The following is a 20,927-nucleotide window of genomic DNA, read 5'->3' as shown; positions in this document are numbered from 1 at the left end:
AGCTGTCCTGTTGCTCTATTTTCACCTGTAAAGCAGGACTGGGGTAGGCGGAGGTTTACCCTGGTGCAGGTGTGCCGCAGCGGTCAGTGGAAGAATCCGTGAGTTTCTCTGTGAGTTTCACATTACGTCGTAGCGCGCTCGCTGCTTGCTTGGAAGTTTAGGGGGTTTTTTTCGCTGTAAAAAGAAGTTTTCTTCCCACGCACAATGGACAGTAATGTTTTTGTCACTTTTTATGGAATCAAACTCAAAGTAAGGTCAGTACTTCCACGCTTTAAATGCTGCACGCTCATACTCTCTCCTGCACTGGATAAATTGTCCATTGTTGATCTGCACACAGCTGTTGTCTCGAACGTCGCACTCGCTTACGTCACTGTCATGAGACGTTCTCGCAAAAAATCATGGTTTTAGTAACGCAGTAACGCAGCGTTCCTATGGGAAAGTAACAGTAATCTAATTACCGTTTTGGCAATAGTAATCCCTTACATTACTCGTTACTTGAAAAAAGTAATCAGATTACAGTAACGCATTACAAGTAATGCGTTACTGCCCATCTCTGCTGACAATACAATTTAATTATTTTATTTATACAGCGCCAAATCACAACAAGAATCAGCTCAAGGTGCTTTATATTGTAAGGTAAAGACCCTACAGTAATACATCATGGATACAAGCAACTCATTGGAACATTTTTGTCATTTCTGTCATTTGTGGTCCCTCCTTTCTCGTGCATGTGAACTGGAAATCACTCAAGATAGGACATGTTAAAATTTATATTATATTGTGAAACATATTAGATTCTGAAATACAGCTGTGGGACAGAAAATAGAGGAGGCACAGTTAAATATATATTTTTACAGCGATAGATAGCACAGGAACAAGTTCTGAGCACAATATCCATAGAGGCTGGGGTCTACCACACCTCGCACGAGCCCAGGTGCAGGCTGTGTAAAGATACCCTCGAGACAATGCAGCACATAACAGCAGGGTGCAAGATGCTAGCAGAAAGTTGATATAAAAGTAACACCCTAACCCAGTAGTAGTAGTAGTGGTGGACAAGCAGAGGATGATGGCTTTAGTGATACCAAATGACCACAACATCAGGAATAAGAAACACGCAAAGTTGGAGAAGTACCAAGGGAGCAGAGAAGAACTCAAGAAAAGTGTGATGGTAATAGTAGTCCCAGTGGTAATTGGAGCAATAGGTGCAGTGACTCCCAAGCTAGGTGGTTCCCAGGAACAACATCGGAAATCTCTATTAGAGCTAAGATACTTCACATGACCCTCAAGCTCCCAGGCCTCTGGTAGAGGACCCAAGCTTGAACGAAAACCCCTCTGCAGAGGTGAGATGGGAATTTTTTTTTAGACCCCAGCCTCTGTGGATCTTGTGCTCAGAGCTTTTTCCTGCCCTGCCATGATTAGTGCCTCCCTTTCAGTCCAGCGTGGTCCAGCCACTGGTAGAACTTGTGGATACCACTTCTTCTATCTGACCAAAATGGTGCAGCAAGAGTACTGACAGGGACTAGAAAGTAACACTGTGAGGAAACTTGGAGTCATTTTTGACCATAATGTGTCCTTCAATGCACATATTAAACAAATAAGTAAGACTGCTTTCTGTTGGATTTAAGTCAACCCTACTGGTAAACAGAAAATGTTACTGAAAGCAACCACACAGACACCAGTGTACATTTCACTTGCAAGGGGAGCATCAAGGAGGGCAGTGTTGCCACTCGCCTGTCCAAGCAACTCCAATTCCTGCATGTCCGCCTCACTCTTTAATTGATAATAGAGATTACACACAATTCAGTTCACCACGTGACAGTTTTTGGCCATGTCACCCATGTCACTTTGCTGCAACAGAATATAGTTAGTGAATGTATTAGCAATCATTGTACTCATCATTTATCTCATACATGGTGAAATGCATTCTTCAGACAGACAAAACAATGTCAACTGTACAAAAGACGTTATCTGATAATTCCACAAGAGCACACAGGTTTCCCACACAGGATTGTCTCTCTTAATGACCTTTATCTGCCAGATTATGTACATTATTTTGCAAGCTTGCTTCTGTAGTCTGTAATCTGTTTCTCCACTCTAGGGTTAGGGGCAGAGCACGTTGTACACCCCTGTAGCCTTCTGCAATGTTGCTGCAGGATCACTTTCCACCTTTTCCATATTTCACTGTTGTTCACATTCTCCTCATGATGATCTGTAGGAAGCCAAGTGGTACAGTCCTCTGCCTTAATAGAACAGAACAGTCGGGTTTCTATTCAGTTCAATTCAATTTTATTTATACAGCACCAACAACAGTTGCCTCAAGGCACTTTATATTGTACAGTAGATTGTACAATAATAGATACAGACAAAAACCCAACAATCATATGACCCCCTATGAGCAAGCTCTTTGGCGACAGTGGGAAGGAAAAACTCCCTTTTAACAGGAAGAATCATCCAGCAAAACCAGGCTCAGGGAGGGGCAGGGCCATCTGTTGTCTGTTACCCACCAACTTGATAGCTAACCAGGGGTTCAAGAGTCACTCGAGCTGGTGAGAACAGCTAACTCCCGGCTAGTGATGGAATCTCTTTTCAGAGAACCGGCTCTTTCAGCTCGGCTCACTAAAAAGAGCCGGCTCTTTCGGCTCCCAACCGGCTCTTCAGGTTGTTTTGTTGCTTTAATTAATTTATTATTAACAACAATACAAAATTATGCACAAAAGGAATTACTAATGTAAAAAAATGGTTTTATTTATATATGTGGTGGCCCCTAGAGACAAAGCACGTACAAACTCCAAAACACATTTCTAGCGTTAACTGAACTTCCAAAACAGAGCTACCTAGATCACTTAAATTACACAATTGAAAGGATCAGTGAAAGCGGAGATTTTTAAGAACTCCTGCCAGGGTGGAGATTTTCAAAAAACTCAGTTTTAAGTGTCTACATGTGGACAGAGATATTTTTCCAAAACTGCACGTGTAGACGGGATTAAAAGAACCCAAAAAAAACCCAAAAACGGAAAATCTCCAGTTTCAAAAATACCTGTGTACGCGTGAACGTATAGCCCGACACAGCTGGTGACGCAAATCTGCAGGCTAAACCAACTCCACAGTCGCTCACATGTGGCCTACATGGCCTGATGAGTGCCCAGCCCACGTAGATCACGAAGGCCGGATCCTCAGGAGAATGCAGCCCATGAATTTGGAGACCCCTTTAGTGTCTTTACACAGTTTTCAGTGTTCTTCCTGGCGTTTTTGGTGTTCCCATAGCAACTGTCTGCCCTGTCATAATGAGTTTAACCTGTTTACATTTATTACATATTACATTAATAATGTATCCTAGAGGAAATAATGTTCAAAACAATAGGTATTCATGTATTTTTTAGTAATCGAGAAAATTTAAGTTAAAAATAAGGAATATAGGATTAAATGACCAGTTTTGTTTTTACATTTTTTCGCTTCCTGCAACAAACGTCAGGAGGTTGTCAAGCTTCACAGTACAGGATCAGCGAAATATCTGCAATACACAAATGTTAAGTTTCATATAACTGTAAGCTCTAAGCTGTTAAACTGAATGAGATGGATTTTTTTAAGAGTGTTGACTCAAAAATTTTGTAACATCAAATAAATAAGAAGCTACTTTCAGCTGCTAAAAAGGTCACAACTGTGAGCTGCTCTGCATGTATGTTTGGCAGAGTCACAGACAGAAGGAAAAAGTTTTATATTGATATTAAAGGGCTCTACTAACTTTAAACCTTAACGGACTTTATACAACCTTCCCATATGGAAAAGATATATATATATAAATCTTATAAAGTTTGTATCTGTCTTGTGTGAAACTTTTATGAAAAGCATACAAGAGTGAAAACAGATATAAGATCCCTTAAAAATTATCTAAATGAAACGTGTATGTTTTGAATACTTACTAAAACAATATAGAAAGTAATGAGAAAGTGGCCACTTTCATGAGTAAATCATATAAGGCTTATATGATTTACTATATGAAGTAGGCCACATGCAAGTCTTTTATAAGTTTTTTTCTATTTCTTTTCCATACGGGTTTAAACACCCACAATTTAGGCAACAGTTCTGCAGTAGCTGATTAATTCCTTAAAACTATCAGATTAGTTATTGATCATCTATAATCCACCAGACCTCATCTACACACAAAAAACTATAATTGATTCTGAGATTATAGCACATAAATTCATTCATGTTTGTGACACAGTTTTATCTCATGAACAGCCTGAAGATGAATAAACTGTAGTTCAGAGTCACTGACAGACAGCACAGACACACACTGTTGGTCTGAGTCTGAACATGATGATAAGCAGAGACGTCTGATGTCTACAGCCATCTGCTGGATGTTCAGGATAGTTCATTTCCATCTGTCCTCAGATCGTCTGACTCACAATTCAGATGTTAAGAATTAAGAGGCTCATTTGAACCTCGAGTTGGTTTATGTTTTCTGTACATCAAGAAACTGACAACAGCAGCAGGAGACTCAGAGTTCAGCTGTAAAATACCTCAGACATTTCAAACATGCTACTAAACAACAGAGCCACAAAACTGTGTTTTTTTGTAGATCAAAATACCAACAACAGCAACAAGAAGCACAGCTGGAACAGTTAGACCAACGATCAGCCCAACAGATCCATCCTTCTTCCCTCCATCCTCTGTGTCTCCTCCTGCCTTACCTGCAGGTGAGAAACAGGTGTGAGGTGTCAGCTGTCAGGTAGGTGATGAGTGAAGAACAGAACAGAATCCATTTCCTCTTCTAATGCAGTAAATTAGGTCAAGTGTAAATTGTTCAAAATGTGAATATTGTGTAAAATCTTACATCCTAGAGGGATTTCTGAGCTCTTTAATTAAAAAACAGATGCATATGATCTGACCAAAACTGTTAAAAACTGCTGCCATAAAAGAAAACCTAGCCAGGTTATACAGGGTCAAAGGACGGTTGGAGCTTTGCTCAGCTACTACAGGGTGGAATGGTCACCCGTCTCTCACAGGGCTAACACAGAGAGACAGGCAACCATCCACACTCACAGGCAATTTAGAATGGCCAGTTAACCTAACCCCACTAACTAAATGTCTTTGGACTGTGGGAGGAACCCAGAGTAGCCGGAGAGAACCCACACAAACATGCAAACTGCACACAGCAAGAGCCCAGCCTGATAGTGGAATTGAAGCCAGCAGTGCTAACTATAACGCAACCATACTAGTTATTAAGAATCACATTTGTTTTTCAAAGTAACAAAAAATGTTAACTTAGACATTGCATTAGGGTTTATGTCTTTATGAATTTTACTCATTTGACTTAACCAGAAGGGGAAAAGAGAGAAGATGGGGTTTCACAAAGCCAAAAAAAATAAAAATAAAATTCAAATAAAATAAATATTTCCTTCATCCAAAAATCTTTTATTGGTTTGGTACTTATTCGTTGTTGTTCTCCAAATGGCAGCTTTATGGCGTACACAATTTTGGTCAGATCATTTGTATCTTCTATCCACATTGTAGGTAAAACACTGCATGAATCTGCTGCACTATTCAACCTGCTGTCAGACATTATCTACTGCACTCTGATCACATCACTCAAACCAGCTGCTTTCTACAAAGTCTCATCAACAACATCTTTAGAAACAAACATCAACAACCAGGAAGCAGCTTCACCTCTGATCACACACACACTCAACTCTACTCACTCACCTGGAGGAACAACACTCAGCGTGACTCTACTAATAGGTTTACTGTCCTTGTGGTTTGTTCCTCTCATGAAGATACGACACTCATATGTTCCACTATCAGCAGTTGTCACATCCTTCAGAATCAAAGACACATCCCCATTTTTCATCTGTGTGTCCTGCAGATCCACACGGTTCTTAAAAGTTGGATGCTGGTTGTCTGTAACAAACAAACTATCCTGGAACAAAAGGACAAATTCTGGCTCCAGGTCAGTTCTGCTCCACTTCACAGCAGTGATCAAGATGCTGTTTGGAGTTCGACATGTCAGAGTGACGTCCTGTCCAGACTTAACCACAGTGGTTTTTTGGTCTAAAAGATGAAACAACAGAGCAGAGAGGTTAAAGGTCAGAGACTATAGATGTTTAAATCTATAGAAGATGTCGACAGGAACTAGGGAGACCACAGAGCTTTATTTGTATTTATTTGTAAAGTGTACTTCCTGAAATTCCTCGGTTTTAATATCAACACTTCTGGCTACCGTAATTCATTACACAGCATCTCTAAAGTTAGAAATATCCTGTCTCAGAGTGACGCTGAAAAACTAGTTCATGCATTTATTACTTCCAGGCTGGACTACTGTAATTCACTATTATCAGGATGTGCTAAAAGCATATAGTTAGGGCTGGACCAGGTGACCCTGAATCCTCCGTTAGTTATGCTGCAATAGACGTAGGCTGCCGGGGATTCCCATGATGCACTGATCTTTTTTCACTAGCTATGAGTTTATACACCTCTCCAAATAAATAGTTATTATTAGTCACCCTGGTGGTTTCTTCCTGTTAAAGGGGAGTGTTTCCTCCCCACTGTTGCCAAAACACTTGTTCATGGGGTCATATGATTGTTGGGATTTTTGCTGGTATCTTCGTGTTATTTATTGTAAGATCTTTACACAAAAGCTTTTTGAAACGGGTCCTCAGACCGCTTAACAATGCAGAGATAGTGAAAAGCATTAATTTGTGTACCTTCACACATATTAACTTGAGTGACATCTCATTCTTAAATTCCCAGGATTTAATATGATGCCAGCTCATCCTTAGCAGCTGTAACAGCCTCAACTCTTCCGGAAAGGCTTTCCACAGATTTAAGAGCATGTTTATGGGAACTGGGACATTTTTCTGACACGCTTTGAAGCTGATGGACGTTTTGTGTCTGCACTAAGTACGTTTTCAACCACCAGCTTCACTCCTCCCCTCCCCCTCCAGCTGTAGGCTTTAACATTGAGTTTCCCCACACATGTTTACAGACGAGTTAGAGAGCAAGAGAAGAAGAGACTGATTCATAAATAATAATAATAATAATAATAATAATAATGATGATGGATTGCATTTATATAGCGCTTTTCGGGGCCCTCAAAGCGCTTCACAATTCCACTATTCATTCACTCTCACATTCATACACTGGTGGAGGCAAGCTACAGTTGTAGCCACAGCTGCCCTGGGGCAGACTGACAGAAGTGAGGCTGCCATATCGCACCATCTGCTAATGTCTTTGTTTCTGCTCTAACCTTACCCAAACAATGCTGCTCTACAACTCTAGACTACCAGCCACAAAGACAACAGCTGGAGAAACATCTGTCTACCTCTGACATCCACCAGCTCATCCATACAACAAACAAACATCAACAACCAGGAAGCAGCTTCACCTCTGATCACACACACACTCAACTCTACTCACTCACCTGGAGGGACAGTCAGATTGATGATGCTGTGCTTCCATGAGTGTGTTTCTTCCATGAAAACACGACACTTGTATGTTCCATCATCCACACTTGTCACACGTTTTAGAATCAACGACACGTCTCCATCCTTCATCTCTCTGTCCTTCAGATCAACCCGGTTCTTAAAAGATGGATGCTGGTGATCTGTAAAAACTCGCTCATCTCGGTACACAAGGACATATTCTGACTCCAGGTCAGCTCTGCTCCAATGTACAAATTTGATATTTTTATTTGGAGCTCGACATGTCAGAGTGACGTCCTGTCCAGACTCAGCTGTGATGCTTTTCTGATCTGAAAAAGGAAGCAACACAGAGCAGAGAGGTTAAAGGTCAAAGTACAACTGTTCACTTCTATTTAATGAACCTCTGAACATTCAATAGGTCACCAGTGACCCACTGAGAGGGAATTTTAGCTTCATGTTAAACGTAGACAGATATTAAGAATGAGATCTGGCCTATCAACACCTACGCTCTGCCCATGATCAGGTACCCTGCTGGCCAAAGGAGATAGAAGCGACTGACAGTAGGACAAGGAAGCTCTGGACCATGCATGGAGGGTTTCACCTGAAGTCCAGCACTCTGAGACTGTATGCTAAATGGAACCAAGGAGGCTGGGGACTAGTACGTGTCAGCACATCAAGAAGATGACCCAAACCGACAGTGTGCTCAGCGAATACCTCAGGCAGCAGAAACCCAAGAAAGATTTGGAACCATCATGGAAGGACAGAACCCTGCACAGTAGCATTACTGACCAATAGAGGAGGTCGCGGATATGTTTGTGTGTATATATACAGTGGCTTGCAAAAGTATTCGGCCCCCTTGAACATTTCCACATTTTGTCACATTACAGCCACAAACATGAATCAATTTTATTGGAATTCCACGTGAAAGACCAATACAAAGTGGTGTACACGTGAGAAGTGGAACGAAAATCATACATGATTCCAAACATTTTTACAAATAAATAACTGCAAAGTGGGGTGTGCGTAATTATTCAGCCCCTGAGTCAATACTTTGTAGAACCACCTTTTGCTGCAATTACAGCTGCCAGTCTTTTAGGGTATGTCTCTACCAGCTTTGCACATCTACAGACTGAAATCCTTGCCCATTCTTCTTTGCAAAACAGCTCCAGCTCAGTCAGATTAGATGGACAGCGTTTGTGAACAGCAGTTTTCAGATCTTGCCACAGATTCTCGATTGGATTTAGATCTGGACTATAGATATATATATATCTATATATATATATATATATATATATATATATAGATAGATAGATAGATAGATAGATAGATAGATAGATAGATACACAAACACACAGGCTATGTCTACACTAGCCTGGATAAATTTGAAAACGGCGTATATGTCTGAAAACACTCCACGTCCACACTATCATTTTCATGCATTTCATCCACATTGAAACAGCCAAATGTGAAATGCAAGGAGATTCCACTTGCCTCAATTATTGTCTGCCATTTATTTACTTTCCAACTCTTTGAAATGTGGCGGCAAAATGTTGAGGAAGAGCACAGAGTTTTTTAAATAAACTAACAGTGAGGTGGAGTTGTGCCAGGGAGTAACACAAAAGTTGCAAAAGTGAGTGGGAGTTAAAGAATTTGAAGGAATGCTATCTGGAGCACGTACAAACTGATATTAACCATTAATAGGGCTGTCAAAATTGAGAGGAAACAAAACAACTGTTTTGTAATGTTCTACGCTATTTTGGTTTAATTGGTCAGATGACTGCATCACATGACTTAAATGTGTAATCGTTTTCGAAAAGGCTCCGGGTTTGCTGTCCACACTGCAACACAAAAACAGCGTTTTAAAATGTTTCTGCTCAGGAGAGCGTTTTCAAAACGCTCCGTGTCTCTTGACCGAAAATGCTGCCTCAGTGTGGACGGAGGGCCAAAATGGAGAGAAAAGGATGCGTTTTCAAATAAAAACATATTAGTGTGGACAAGGCCATACACACACACTGCAAGTGTCGACTCGAGTCGGGTCGTAACACACACCCACAGCCAGAGCAAACCCTATCCGCACACACAGCCTGCACCCTCACTCTGGCAATCATTTTAACACTCTCTTTGGGACTGCAAGTAAATGCCATAGTACTTTTACCTATCCATACAGCCCCTTTCCATCCACTCTGTACTTGTGTCTCTCCATATAGAGAGTTGGAGACTTTGGTTCTCATTAATCCTTCTGCGTTTAGTCCTTGCTGCAGATGTCCTGGTTGGTTTTCTCTGTGTTTTGTCTTTATATGCTCAGTTCTTTTTTGTTTTATTACAACGATCTAATTGTTTTAGGCTATTTTGTTTTGTATTCCATCTTGTTTCTGTTATGGTAAATGTACCGATTCGCATATAATGCTTTTTTACTCTTCCAGTGCTTTATAAAACATTTTCACTCATTCACACCCTATCAGCCAAGCATTTTTCCTATGCTTAAGTGCTTTCTATCTAACATGTACACTCCACTGGATGTATAATGGAACAGTTTGGGGTTAGTATCTTGCTTGGACCACCAACCTTCCAATCAGTAAATGACCTACTCTATGTTCTAAGACAAGCCACCCCATCATAATGCCTTCTTGTGAAGTCAGTCTTGTCTTTGTGTTTTTTTAACCTTTTTGTCTTTGTGTCAAGTCTGTATTTGTTTCCTGTGCTCTGTTTCTTCCTGTTTTATTTTGGTGACCGATTATCTTGTGCTTTGAATTTAGTTTTACTTTCATTTTATAATTAGTTTCAGCTGTTCTCCTGCCTGTTTCCTGTTCACACGTGATTCTATGTCTGTGTCTGTGTGTGTATATCTTGTTTTTCTCTTCCTTTTGTCACATTCTCTCTCTTCACTGTGTCCCTCTTTGTTATATGGTTTCCAAGAAGAGCTATTATTTCAGATTATTTGCTTCTGACTTTGTATTTTGTCACTGCTCAGAAAAGCTGCATTTTAGTTCACCCTTCATTTCAGAGTGCTGCACTTGTGGTCCAACACAACACAAGCTCCAACACATTGAAAAAGACTGGACATCTCTCTCCCAATGTGCTGATTTTGGTCACCGACCATAGAGAAGGACATCTGGGACTATGTGTTGGCTTGTCATGTCCGTGCATGCAACAAGTCAGGGAAACAACCACCTGCCATCCAAGGTCTTCCTATGCCAAGCCATTCCTTGTCTATCACAGTCATTGATAAATTTGTGTAATTTCCATGTCCAGCACATGCCATCTGATATAATATCTGATATTGGCTGATAGTTTATATCACAAGCCTTCTGTGCAACTACATGTATCGGCTGCCCTATTTAAATTGCTGTCAGACATTATCTACTACACTCTGATCACATCACTCAGACCAGCTGCTTTCTACAAAGAACATCTTTAGAAACAAACACTACTCACTCACCTGGAGGGACAACCCTGAGGTAGATGCTGCTGATGGGTTTACTGTTCTTGTGGTTTGTTCCTCTCATGAAGACATGACAGTCATATGTTCCAGCATCATTAATCGTCACATCCTTCAGAATCAAAGACACGTCTCCATCCTTCATCTGTCTGTCCTGCAGATCCACCCGGTTCTTAAAAGATGGATGCTGGTTGTCTGGATCAAACTGCTCATCGCGGTACAAAAGCACATATTCTGTGTCCAGGTCAGCTCTGCTCCACTCCAAAACATCAGTGTTGTTGTTTGGAGCTTGACATGTCAGAGTGATGTTCTGTCCAGACTCAGCTGTGACGTTTTTCTCATCTGAAAGAGGAAACAACACAGAGCAGAGAGGCCAAAATACTACTGTTCACTTCTAATGAGGAAAGTCCACTGAGCTTTATTTCCAAATTCATGGTATGTTACACACATCATACCTACTGTATACTATACTTTAAAAACAATGTTTCTGTAATAAGAAACAACTAGTGGGTGGGGTGCTCACACTAATATAATTCCACACCAAACTTAGAATAAAGTGTATCATAATTTTTTGGACAGCTTCAAATCTCTAAAATCAGACCCGGATCATATTTGATGGTTTTTCTGGTGTAGAGTTACAGGATTCATATAACGAAAACAGCAGCTCTACACCTATTACTCACATTTGTATATTCAGCATTGTTTATTTAGTCTTTTCTTGTATTGATTAAATTTTGTCTTACTGTTGCCGAGGGTCTGTTAACCTGTTTACCAAGGAAATGCTCTGTTCCCACTGCTGTTTTGCAAAGGCATGAACCTCCTCAGCCAGATCATTAACAACAGTCGCTATGAATACTGACTATCATCATCAGCCAACTAGACACTGATTCAGTGATCCACACCAATATGATCTACAGTAAAGAAATCAAAATGTCATTCAGTCATTAAGACTGCAGAAGTGAAGTCGGATGGCAAAAAAGAGAGGGAAGGTAGCCAGAACACACGGGATGGCACGACTAGAAGGCAACATTGCAGATAGTGAGGACAGCTACAGGTATCTTGAAATCCCACAGGCAAACGATAACTATAAAGAGGCCGCAACCCATAAATACCCGCAGGAGTCGGGTGAATGGAAAGAACAAGATCCAGCCAATTAAAAACCTATCCCCGGCTTGTTGTCCATTACTCTGCTGGGATAATTGGCTGGCCAAAGGAGGAGATAAAAGCCTCTGATATCAAGACAAAAAAGCTCAAAAGCCATAGATGGAGGGTTTCAACTCAAATCCAGCCCCCCAGACTGTATGCTGAGGTCCATGAGTACCCCAGAAAGATGGCCACAACTGATCACATGCTTAGTGAATACTTCAGGCAGCAGAAGCCCGAGAAAGAAGAGGAACAATCATGGAAGGACTGTATGGTGGTCCACCAACAGACAGAAGAAGTGGCTGGTATAGAAATACTATCACCCACACATGTTTACAGATATTTAGAGACAGTAACTCACTTAGAGAAGTATTCAGGTTGATGATGCTGAGCTTCCATGAGCGTGTTTCTTCCATGAAGACACGGCATTGGTAGGTTCCATCATCAGCAGTATTCACGTTTTTCAGAATCAAAGACACGTCTCCATCCTTCATCTGTAAGTCTTGCAGATCCACCCGGTTCTTAAAAGACGGATGTTGGTTATCTAGAAGATACTGCCCATTCCGGTAAACAAGTAGATATTCCGGCTCCAGGTCAGCTCTGCTCCAATGTATGAATTTGATCTTTTTGTTGTTTGGAGCTCCACATGGCAGAATAACACTCTTTCTAGACTCAGCTGTGATGTTTCTCTGATCTGAAAGATGAAACAAGACTGAGCCGGTCAAGGTCAACAACACAGGCCAAAGGAATCAAAGTAAAATTATAATTATCATTGTTTACTTTGCATTAAACATCCAAAGTGTCAGAAACTACAAGATGTTAGCTTCCACAGAACAACAACATGTGCTGATAATAAGTGAACATAATGTGTGAGAGAAAGCAGCCTCTCATTATAAGACACTGTGAGTCTCTGCATGCTGCCTTTATGGAGCTACAGCTGTTTGTATACACTGAACAAAAAGCTTTGTAGCTGTATACTGACTCCCGACACTACAACACATCACACTGACACACACATTACACTTCTTCTTCGTCTCTACCATTTCTGGATCACTGTAGAGCTGGGCAATATCGTTATTTTTTAATAACATATCACTATTGTTAATGTTATGTTAGTGATTAAACTATTAATATATGAATCAAATCACTTTTGGATACCCTTTCTTCCTGTATCCTTAGCAGAAAAGCATCCACAAAGGATTATAATTCCACCTCTGTACTTGACTGTGTGGGTGGTGTCATCTGCCAAAATTCATACAGGCCTAATGGACTATTTTTTTTATTTTTAGCTATAAAATTAGAAAATAATTATAATCTTCTTATACTTCTCGCTTCATCTTATATTCAAAATAACTATACTCAGGACAGGCAAGTGAGTGTTTTCACTTCATTAGCAAACAACGACGGTAAATCCATCATGTGGCTCCATCACATGCTTGTTAATTAGGATTCACTTTCACAGACTCACAACCACCAGCTTCACCCCTCCCCCTCCAGCTGTAGGCTTTAACATTGAGTTTCCCCACACATGTTTACAGACGAGTTAGAGAGCAAGAGAAGAAGAGACTGATTCATAAATGTCTTTGTTTCTGCTCTAACCTTACCCAAACAATGCTGCTCTACAACTCTAGACTACCAGCCACAAAGACAACAGCTGGAGAAACATCTGTCTACCTCTGACATCCACCAGCTCATCCATAAAAAACATGAAAGCTGTGTCTGCACTCCTGTAACTCACCTGGAGGAACATTCAGGTCGATAATGCTGATGGATTTCCATGAGCGTGTTTCTTCCGTGAAGACACGACACACGTATGTTCCATTATCAGCAGTGTTCACATTGTTCAGAATCAAAGACACATCTCCATCTTTAATCTGCCTTTCATGAAGAGCCACGGGATGCTTAGAAGACTCATTCTGGTTATTTGGAAGAAACTGCTCAGCACGGTAAAAAATGAGATATTCTGGCTCCAGGTCAACTCTACTCCAACGTACAGCTTTGATCTTGTTGGCTGGGTTTTGACATGGCAGAATGACATTCTGGCCAGACTTAGTTGCGATGACTTTCTGGTCTGAAAGTGGAAATAACACATAGCAGAGACATTAAAGGACAAAGTACAATTATAACTAGAATTTTCTTCTATACCCAAAGTACCTCTACTGGTTCATTTTGAAGCACAGTAGTGACTCTACTCTGAGCCCCTTTTGAAAGACTGAATTCTTCACCCTTCTTCTAAGGGAGAGGCCAGTCACCTTTTGGAGAAATCTCATTTTTACTGCTTGTACCGCAATCTTGCTCTTTTGGTCACTACCCAGAGTTCATGACCTTAGGTGAAGGTAGGGATCGTAGATTGGCCAGTAAATCGAAAGCTTTGCTTTTATGGTCAGTTCTTATAACTGCATACAACGTCCCAATCTGTCTTTTAATCTCTCACTAACCTTTCTGCTTGTTCAATCTGGCAGCACCCCACCTCCACTGTATACCGTGTCAGTGGAGCACAATTTCACCTGACGATTGGCCAGAATTGCTTCGAGGCAGTCTGAAAATCTTGTTCCATACACCCACTGAACTCATCCTACAAATGAGTTTTTGCATTAGTTACTACCCAAGTCATGTTCTGCTTGGCCTGTCAGTACCTTATCATCTGTCGTTGAAGTGTCACAAACTAACCGAGACTGATAGGATTCCTCCTTCAGCTTGATAGCTCCCTTCACCTCCAGTGTCAACATTCTGGTTCATGGATTACAACCACAACAGGTACTAACCACCTTTTGGCCGCAGCTCCTTGCAGCAGCCTGAGCAATAGAAGTGCAGAAATTATATGATTACAAAATCAATTATTGACTTGCGACCTAGGATGCCCGGGTGCAATGTGCACGTGGGTGGACATCCTTCAGTTTGAACTTTGTGTTTGCTATGGACAAACTGTGCACAGGAGTCCAATAACAAAACACCACTAAGGTTCAGATCAGGGAAGCCCTACATGAGCACTAAAGTCTACCAGTAGGACGACAGAGTTACCAGACGGAACACCCTCAAGTACCCCACTAAGTGACCCTAGGAAGCCTGTGTGTTCTTAATTTTTAAGCTTAAACAATAGTTAGGATCAGTTTGCTGACCTAAAGGCACAGGAAAGAAACTCTCTTGTCCACTGGTGAGAACTCCAACATACTACTGCCTCTGCTTCTCAATGAGGACGGCTCTCAACTGGAATAGAGTCCAGTCACTCTCTAGGAGACTGGATCCAAGCAGGTGTAGGTCCCAGGTGTAGCCCCAGTAACCCTATGACCCTATGAAGGGTACACAGGTCCCTTGATTTTCTTCTTTCCATAGGGGCACACTGAAATGCTTTTTCTCAAATTGCATGGGGAGATGCTTTCAGGGGACAAAAAAACCCTTAAAAAACACAGCCCCTGGGATCACGGGGACACACAAATCACTCCACCATGATACGTGGCCATTCGCAGAGCGGTGCATTTTCGAATTTCTTTTTTTTTTTTTAGTCTCAGTGTTTATTTCAACCACTAATTTTGTATGGAGGGTATACATTAAAATCAAGGTTCAGGAAAATCTATACAAGTACAGCAGTTTTTCAGTCTGTTATATTTGCGATGCTGTCGTCTCAGACAGCAGTGAAGCAGTGTTTGAACTGTACTGACTCACCTGGAGAAACACTCAGGTTAATGATGCTGATGGTTTTCCACGTCCGTGCTCCTTCTGTGAAAACACGACACTGGTATGTTCCATCATCAGCAGTGTTCACATTGTTCAGAATCAAAGACACGTCTCCATCCTTCATCTGTCTCTCCTGCAGATCCACCCGGTTCTTAAAAGATGGATGCTGGTTATCTGGAAGAAACTTTCCATCCTTGTACAAAACAAGATATTCTGGCTCCAGGTCAGCTCTGCTCCAGTGTACAAATTTGATGTTTTTCTTTGGAGTTAGACATGGCAGAATGACGATCTGTCCAGAATTAGCTGTGATGAAGTGCTGCTCATCTGAAAGAGGAAATAACACAAAGCAGACAGGTTACAGCGATCCAAGTTCAATTATCACTACAACTATTATCTTTAAATATATTGTTTATATTCTTTGAAATTTTAGGGTTTTTTTTCATCATTTTGAATTTCATTTACAGCCTAACATTTGTGTTATCTCCCAAAACATGAATGGAATGAATTCTATTGACTTTACAGATGCATTTATTTTTCTTTTTGCAGTGTTCTGAAATGTAAAAGTTTTGTAAAACATTTTCCAAGTGCTTCCATAACAGAGTAAGGGAAACTTATTTAAACATTAGGTTTAAAACTTAACATTTTTAAACATAATAGTTTCCTTTTAAAAAGCATAACTTATATCTATTTGCATGCAATAACAGAATTATTTCAGAAAATAGTGCCATGGTTAATACTAAAAGCCCCTTAAAAATGGATCATTTTATTGAGTCATGGCACAAACTAGTCCCTAAGGACCCCAAAGTGCTTTACATATCCAGTCATTCACACACTGGTGATGGCAAGCTACATTGTAGCCACAGCCACCCTGGGGCAGCACAACTGAGAACGATATAGCAAGGGTAAACACACACACACATACACACACACACACACACACACACACACACACACTTCGTATGAAACTATTAAGACGTATGACAGTCTTGCGAATGCAAGATTTCATAAGACATAGCAGTAAAAACACAATAAACCTATTCCTGCACAGCTGACCAGAACCTGTCCAAATATAGATAATCTTTTGCTTGGCCCAAAAGCTAAATTTACAAAGCATACAACATGGTCAAGTGCCCTTTTGAAAGAGTGTGAAATCACTGATCAGTTATCATGTTAAACTAGGTTATAGTACACCAAATATCACTTGGCGCTCAGAAGTTTCCATCCGCTGGTGTTCAAACTGTTCAAATGTCCTTGAGGGCATTCATCAGAGACAGGTGTGCGAGTCCCTTCCATACCGTGGTGAACCATAAAGGTGATTTTAATCAGAAGTTGGATGGTGATAAGGAGGCCAGTATGAGAACAATTCTCAGAATTTCCAGGGGTATGAAGCATCTCATTATGGTATTTTTACTTGTTTATAACACCTTTTTACAGAAAGTTTGGAACTATAGGACCATCAGAAATGTGTGCAGTAACAAAACAGGCAGCACTGAAAGGAGCTCTAAGTGTTTGTGTTGTTCAATGATTTGTGCACAACAACAAAAATGGGACCTCTCTCATCCATCAGTCATCATGTGGACATTTTTCTGACACACTTTGAAGCTGATGGATGTTTTGTGTCTGCACTAAGTACGTTTTCAGCAGCTATGGCACCGGCAGGATTCACTTTCACAGACTCACAACCACCAGCTTCACCCCTCCCCTCCCCCTCCAGCTGTAGGCTTTAACATTGAGTTTCCCCACACATGTTTACAGACGAGTTAGAGAGCAAGAGAAGAAGAGACTGATTCATAAATGTCTTTGTTTCTGCTCTAACCCAAACAATGCTGCTCTACAACTGTAGACTACCAGCCACAAAGACAACAGCTGGAGAAACATCTGTCCACCTCTGATCACCAGGTCAACCATTAAAAAAAATACAAGAAAATAAATAAATCACAGATCAGAAAGTAGTGTCTAAACTCCACTCACTCACCTGAAGGAACACTCAGGTTGATGATGCTGAGCTTCCATGAACGTGTTTCTTCCATGAAAATACGACACTCATATGTTCCACTATCAGCAGTGTTCACATCCTTCAGAATCAAAGACACATCTCCATCCTTCATCCGTCTGTCCTGCAGATCCACCCGGTTCTTAAAAGATGGATGCTGGTTTTCTGGAAAAAACTGCCCATTTCTGTAAACAAGAAGATATTCTGGCTCCAGATCAGCTCTGCTCCAGTGTACAGATTTGATGTTGTTGTTATTTGGAGCTCGACATGTCAGAGTGACGTCCTGTCCAGACTCAGCTCTGACGGTTTTCATGTCTGAAAGAGGAAACAACACAGAGCAGAGAGGTTAAAGGTCAAAGTACAATTATGATCAGAATGATTGACTTTAAATATTTTGTTTATTTCCTTTGACATTTGAGTTTTTAGTCATGTTGGATTTAATGAACCTCTGAACATCCAGCAGGTCACCAGTGACCCACTGAGGGGGAATTTTAGCCTCATGCTAAACATGCAAAGTGTCAGAAACTACAAGATGTTAGCTTCCACAGAACAACAACATGTGCTGATAATAAGTGAACATAATGTGTGAGAGAAAGCAGCCTCTCATTATAAGACACTGTGAGTCTCTGCATGCTGCCTTTATGGAGCTACAGCTGTTTGTATACACTGAACAAAAAGCTTTATGTGAAGGCTGTGTGCAGGCAGGAAAAGGACCCAAAAGTGCAGACAGTCTGAGACAAAAGGGGAACTCCAAACAGCACCAAAATTGCGACTCCAAGGTAAACTTATGCCAACAGACCACACAGCTAGATAAGAGTAGATCACGACACAGACAGAGAGAAACACAGGGCTTAAATACACAGAGGGAGCAATCAGGGAATGGGTAACAGGAGGGAAACACCGCTGGGGCAAATCAGGCCTAACGAGACAAAGGAAGCAAAACCAGACGCATTTATATGAGACACGGACTTTCAAAGTAAAACAGAAAACATAACACAGAGACGCGAACTTGGGATACGGCTGACAGGGGAGACAGCAACTAGAGAACACAGAGACATAAACCATAAGTCAGAACTCTAACAAAGAAACCAAAGACTAGAAATGATAAATAATGTAATAAACTCAAAACCTCTGGGTCAACGATCCAGACATCCTAACAGTATACCAATGTAGATGTATAAAATAAACTAAACTGTCTAAATCTTCAAGTGTTACAGAAGAACACACTCAAAGTGGAAAATAAACTCAGTTCCAAATAAGTAAATTAGATATTTATCCAAAATAAAATGAAAACATTCCTACAAGTGTCCTCAACACAATTTCAAAAAACATTAAAAAAAGGAGAACATAAACAAGACTGACATATTCACCCAGCTCTAGTCCATATATGCTGTAAACTAATCAATCAATTAATACATTTAAAAAAAGCCAAAAGAAGTGCAGTAATGACTCGATGATGCAGGGAGTGAGGCTTGCATAAGAATTAGATGTGCAACTGAAAGTATGACAAATATTTTCAGCTGTCATATATGCATATTTACATTGTTTGCGCAGGGGGAAAGGGTTAGGTTATCAGGAATACAGGAAGTCACTTTAATTACACCAGGGGCAGCCATCTGCTGGGACTTGTTGTTGGTGTGAGGAAAAACAGAGAGTACAGAGAAACAGTACAAAAGGCAAACTATAGGAGAGAGATCTATTTTAATAACTGCTAATAATCAAGTGACCGAGCAGCCCAAGTCTATTACATCACAACTAAGGCGTAGTTCAGGATGACCTGCTCCATCTACAGCTACAGTCTGGGAAATAATTATTTCATCCTCAGCTGAATTCCTGTGTTTGCCTTCTTAAAAAATCAGCAGTCTCTGTTTTTACGGTAGTAACATTATAATGGAGAGAGACAGAAAATCAAGCAGTGTCTGAATTCACTCACCTGGAGGAACATTCAGGTTGATGATGCTGATTGGTTTCCATGAACGTGTTTCTTCCATGAAAGCACGACACACATATGATCCAGTATCAGCGCTGCTCACATGCTTCAGAATCAAAGACACGTCTCCAGCCTTCATCCGTCTGTCCTGCAGATCCACCCGGTTCTTAAAAGATGGATGCTGGTTATTTGGCAGAAACTTCCCATCCCGATAAACAAGGAAATATTCCGGCTCCAGGTCAGCTCTGCTCCACTGTACAAATTTGTTTGTATTTTTATTTGGAACTCGACATGGCAGAATAACGTCCTGTCCAGATGCAACTGTGATGGTTTTCTGGTCTGAAAGAGGAAACAGCACAGAGCAGAGAGGTTAAAGGTCAAGTACAACTGTTCACTTTTATTGATTAGCTTTATATTAAAAAAAAACATGCAACATCGCAACTGTTGTTGTGATTTGGCACTATAATATTATCCATATCCATACTATCCCAACCATGTAACCAACAATAAAATTTTACTAAATTAATTTCACCAAATGTCCAGACCCTTTAAACGTAACAAGCAGAAACCAAAGATGGTAAATGGCCTGTATTTATATAGCACCTTAATAGTCCCTAAGGACCCCAAAGCGCTTTACATATCCAGTCATTCACCCATTCACACACACATTCACACACTGGTGATGGCAAGCTACATTGTAGCCACAGCCACCCTGGGGCACTGACAGAGGCGAGGCTGCCGGACACTGGCGCCACCGAGCCCTCTGAGAGTTGACAACAGCATAAAATCTACATCTTAAATTCATACATGACTCCTGCAGACATGCTCTTGGCACTAACATGAAATTAATTCTACTGTAGTTCTTACTCTTTATCTTAGAGGGAAACACCGTCTGATTTATAACAGGTAAACCTCACCTGCAGAGACAAACACGAAGACTCCGACAAACAGCAAAGTTAAGAATATCGACGCAGTCACAGCAGACATGTCTGTGTTCTTGAGTTCCAACGATCAAACTCTGTTTGTTATAGACAGCCTTGCATCAGCAAACAACAGAGAACCTGAGTTTAAAAACTTACATTTATGGTTTAAATAAAGCCAAAGGCCACTGACTGTGAGAACAAACTACTCGTGTACAGACAAAGTCTCTTAAAGACTTTGTGTTAGAGCGACTTTTGGACTGTAGAATCATAAAGTGTTTAATAATTAACCAGGTGAAACCGAAAGTGATTTCTGAGTTTGACAGAGGATGATGGTAAACTGGGCGGTGGGTTCATTTGAGTTGTTATTTGATGATATGACTGATTTTACTGGAACTGACTGACTGCC

General features: G+C 40.7%; 1 protein-coding gene across 1 annotated transcript; it reads right to left on the bottom strand.

The window, feature by feature from the left end:
• Positions 1-2,745: 2,745 nt before the first annotated feature.
• LOC120437668 (neural cell adhesion molecule L1-like) lies at positions 2,746-20,718 on the bottom strand. Its single transcript, XM_039608192.1, has 10 exons — positions 20,516-20,718; positions 19,602-19,937; positions 17,651-17,983; positions 15,664-15,999; positions 13,739-14,071; positions 12,362-12,694; positions 10,858-11,199; positions 7,418-7,747; positions 5,704-6,048; positions 2,746-4,691 (listed from the first exon to the last, which is right to left on the bottom strand). Exons 1-10 carry the CDS (start codon positions 20,583-20,585, stop codon positions 4,543-4,545), a joined length of 2,907 nt encoding a protein of 968 aa, XP_039464126.1. The 5' UTR covers positions 20,586-20,718; the 3' UTR covers positions 2,746-4,542.
• Between the last annotated feature and the right edge of the window lie 209 nt (positions 20,719-20,927).

The sequence above is a fragment of the Oreochromis aureus genome, linkage group 3 (genome assembly GCF_013358895.1).
Source record: "Oreochromis aureus strain Israel breed Guangdong linkage group 3, ZZ_aureus, whole genome shotgun sequence".
NCBI lineage: Eukaryota > Metazoa > Chordata > Actinopteri > Cichliformes > Cichlidae > Oreochromis > Oreochromis aureus.
The sequence above is the reverse complement of the archived record's forward strand: the minus strand, read 5'-3'. Positions and strand labels throughout refer to the sequence as shown.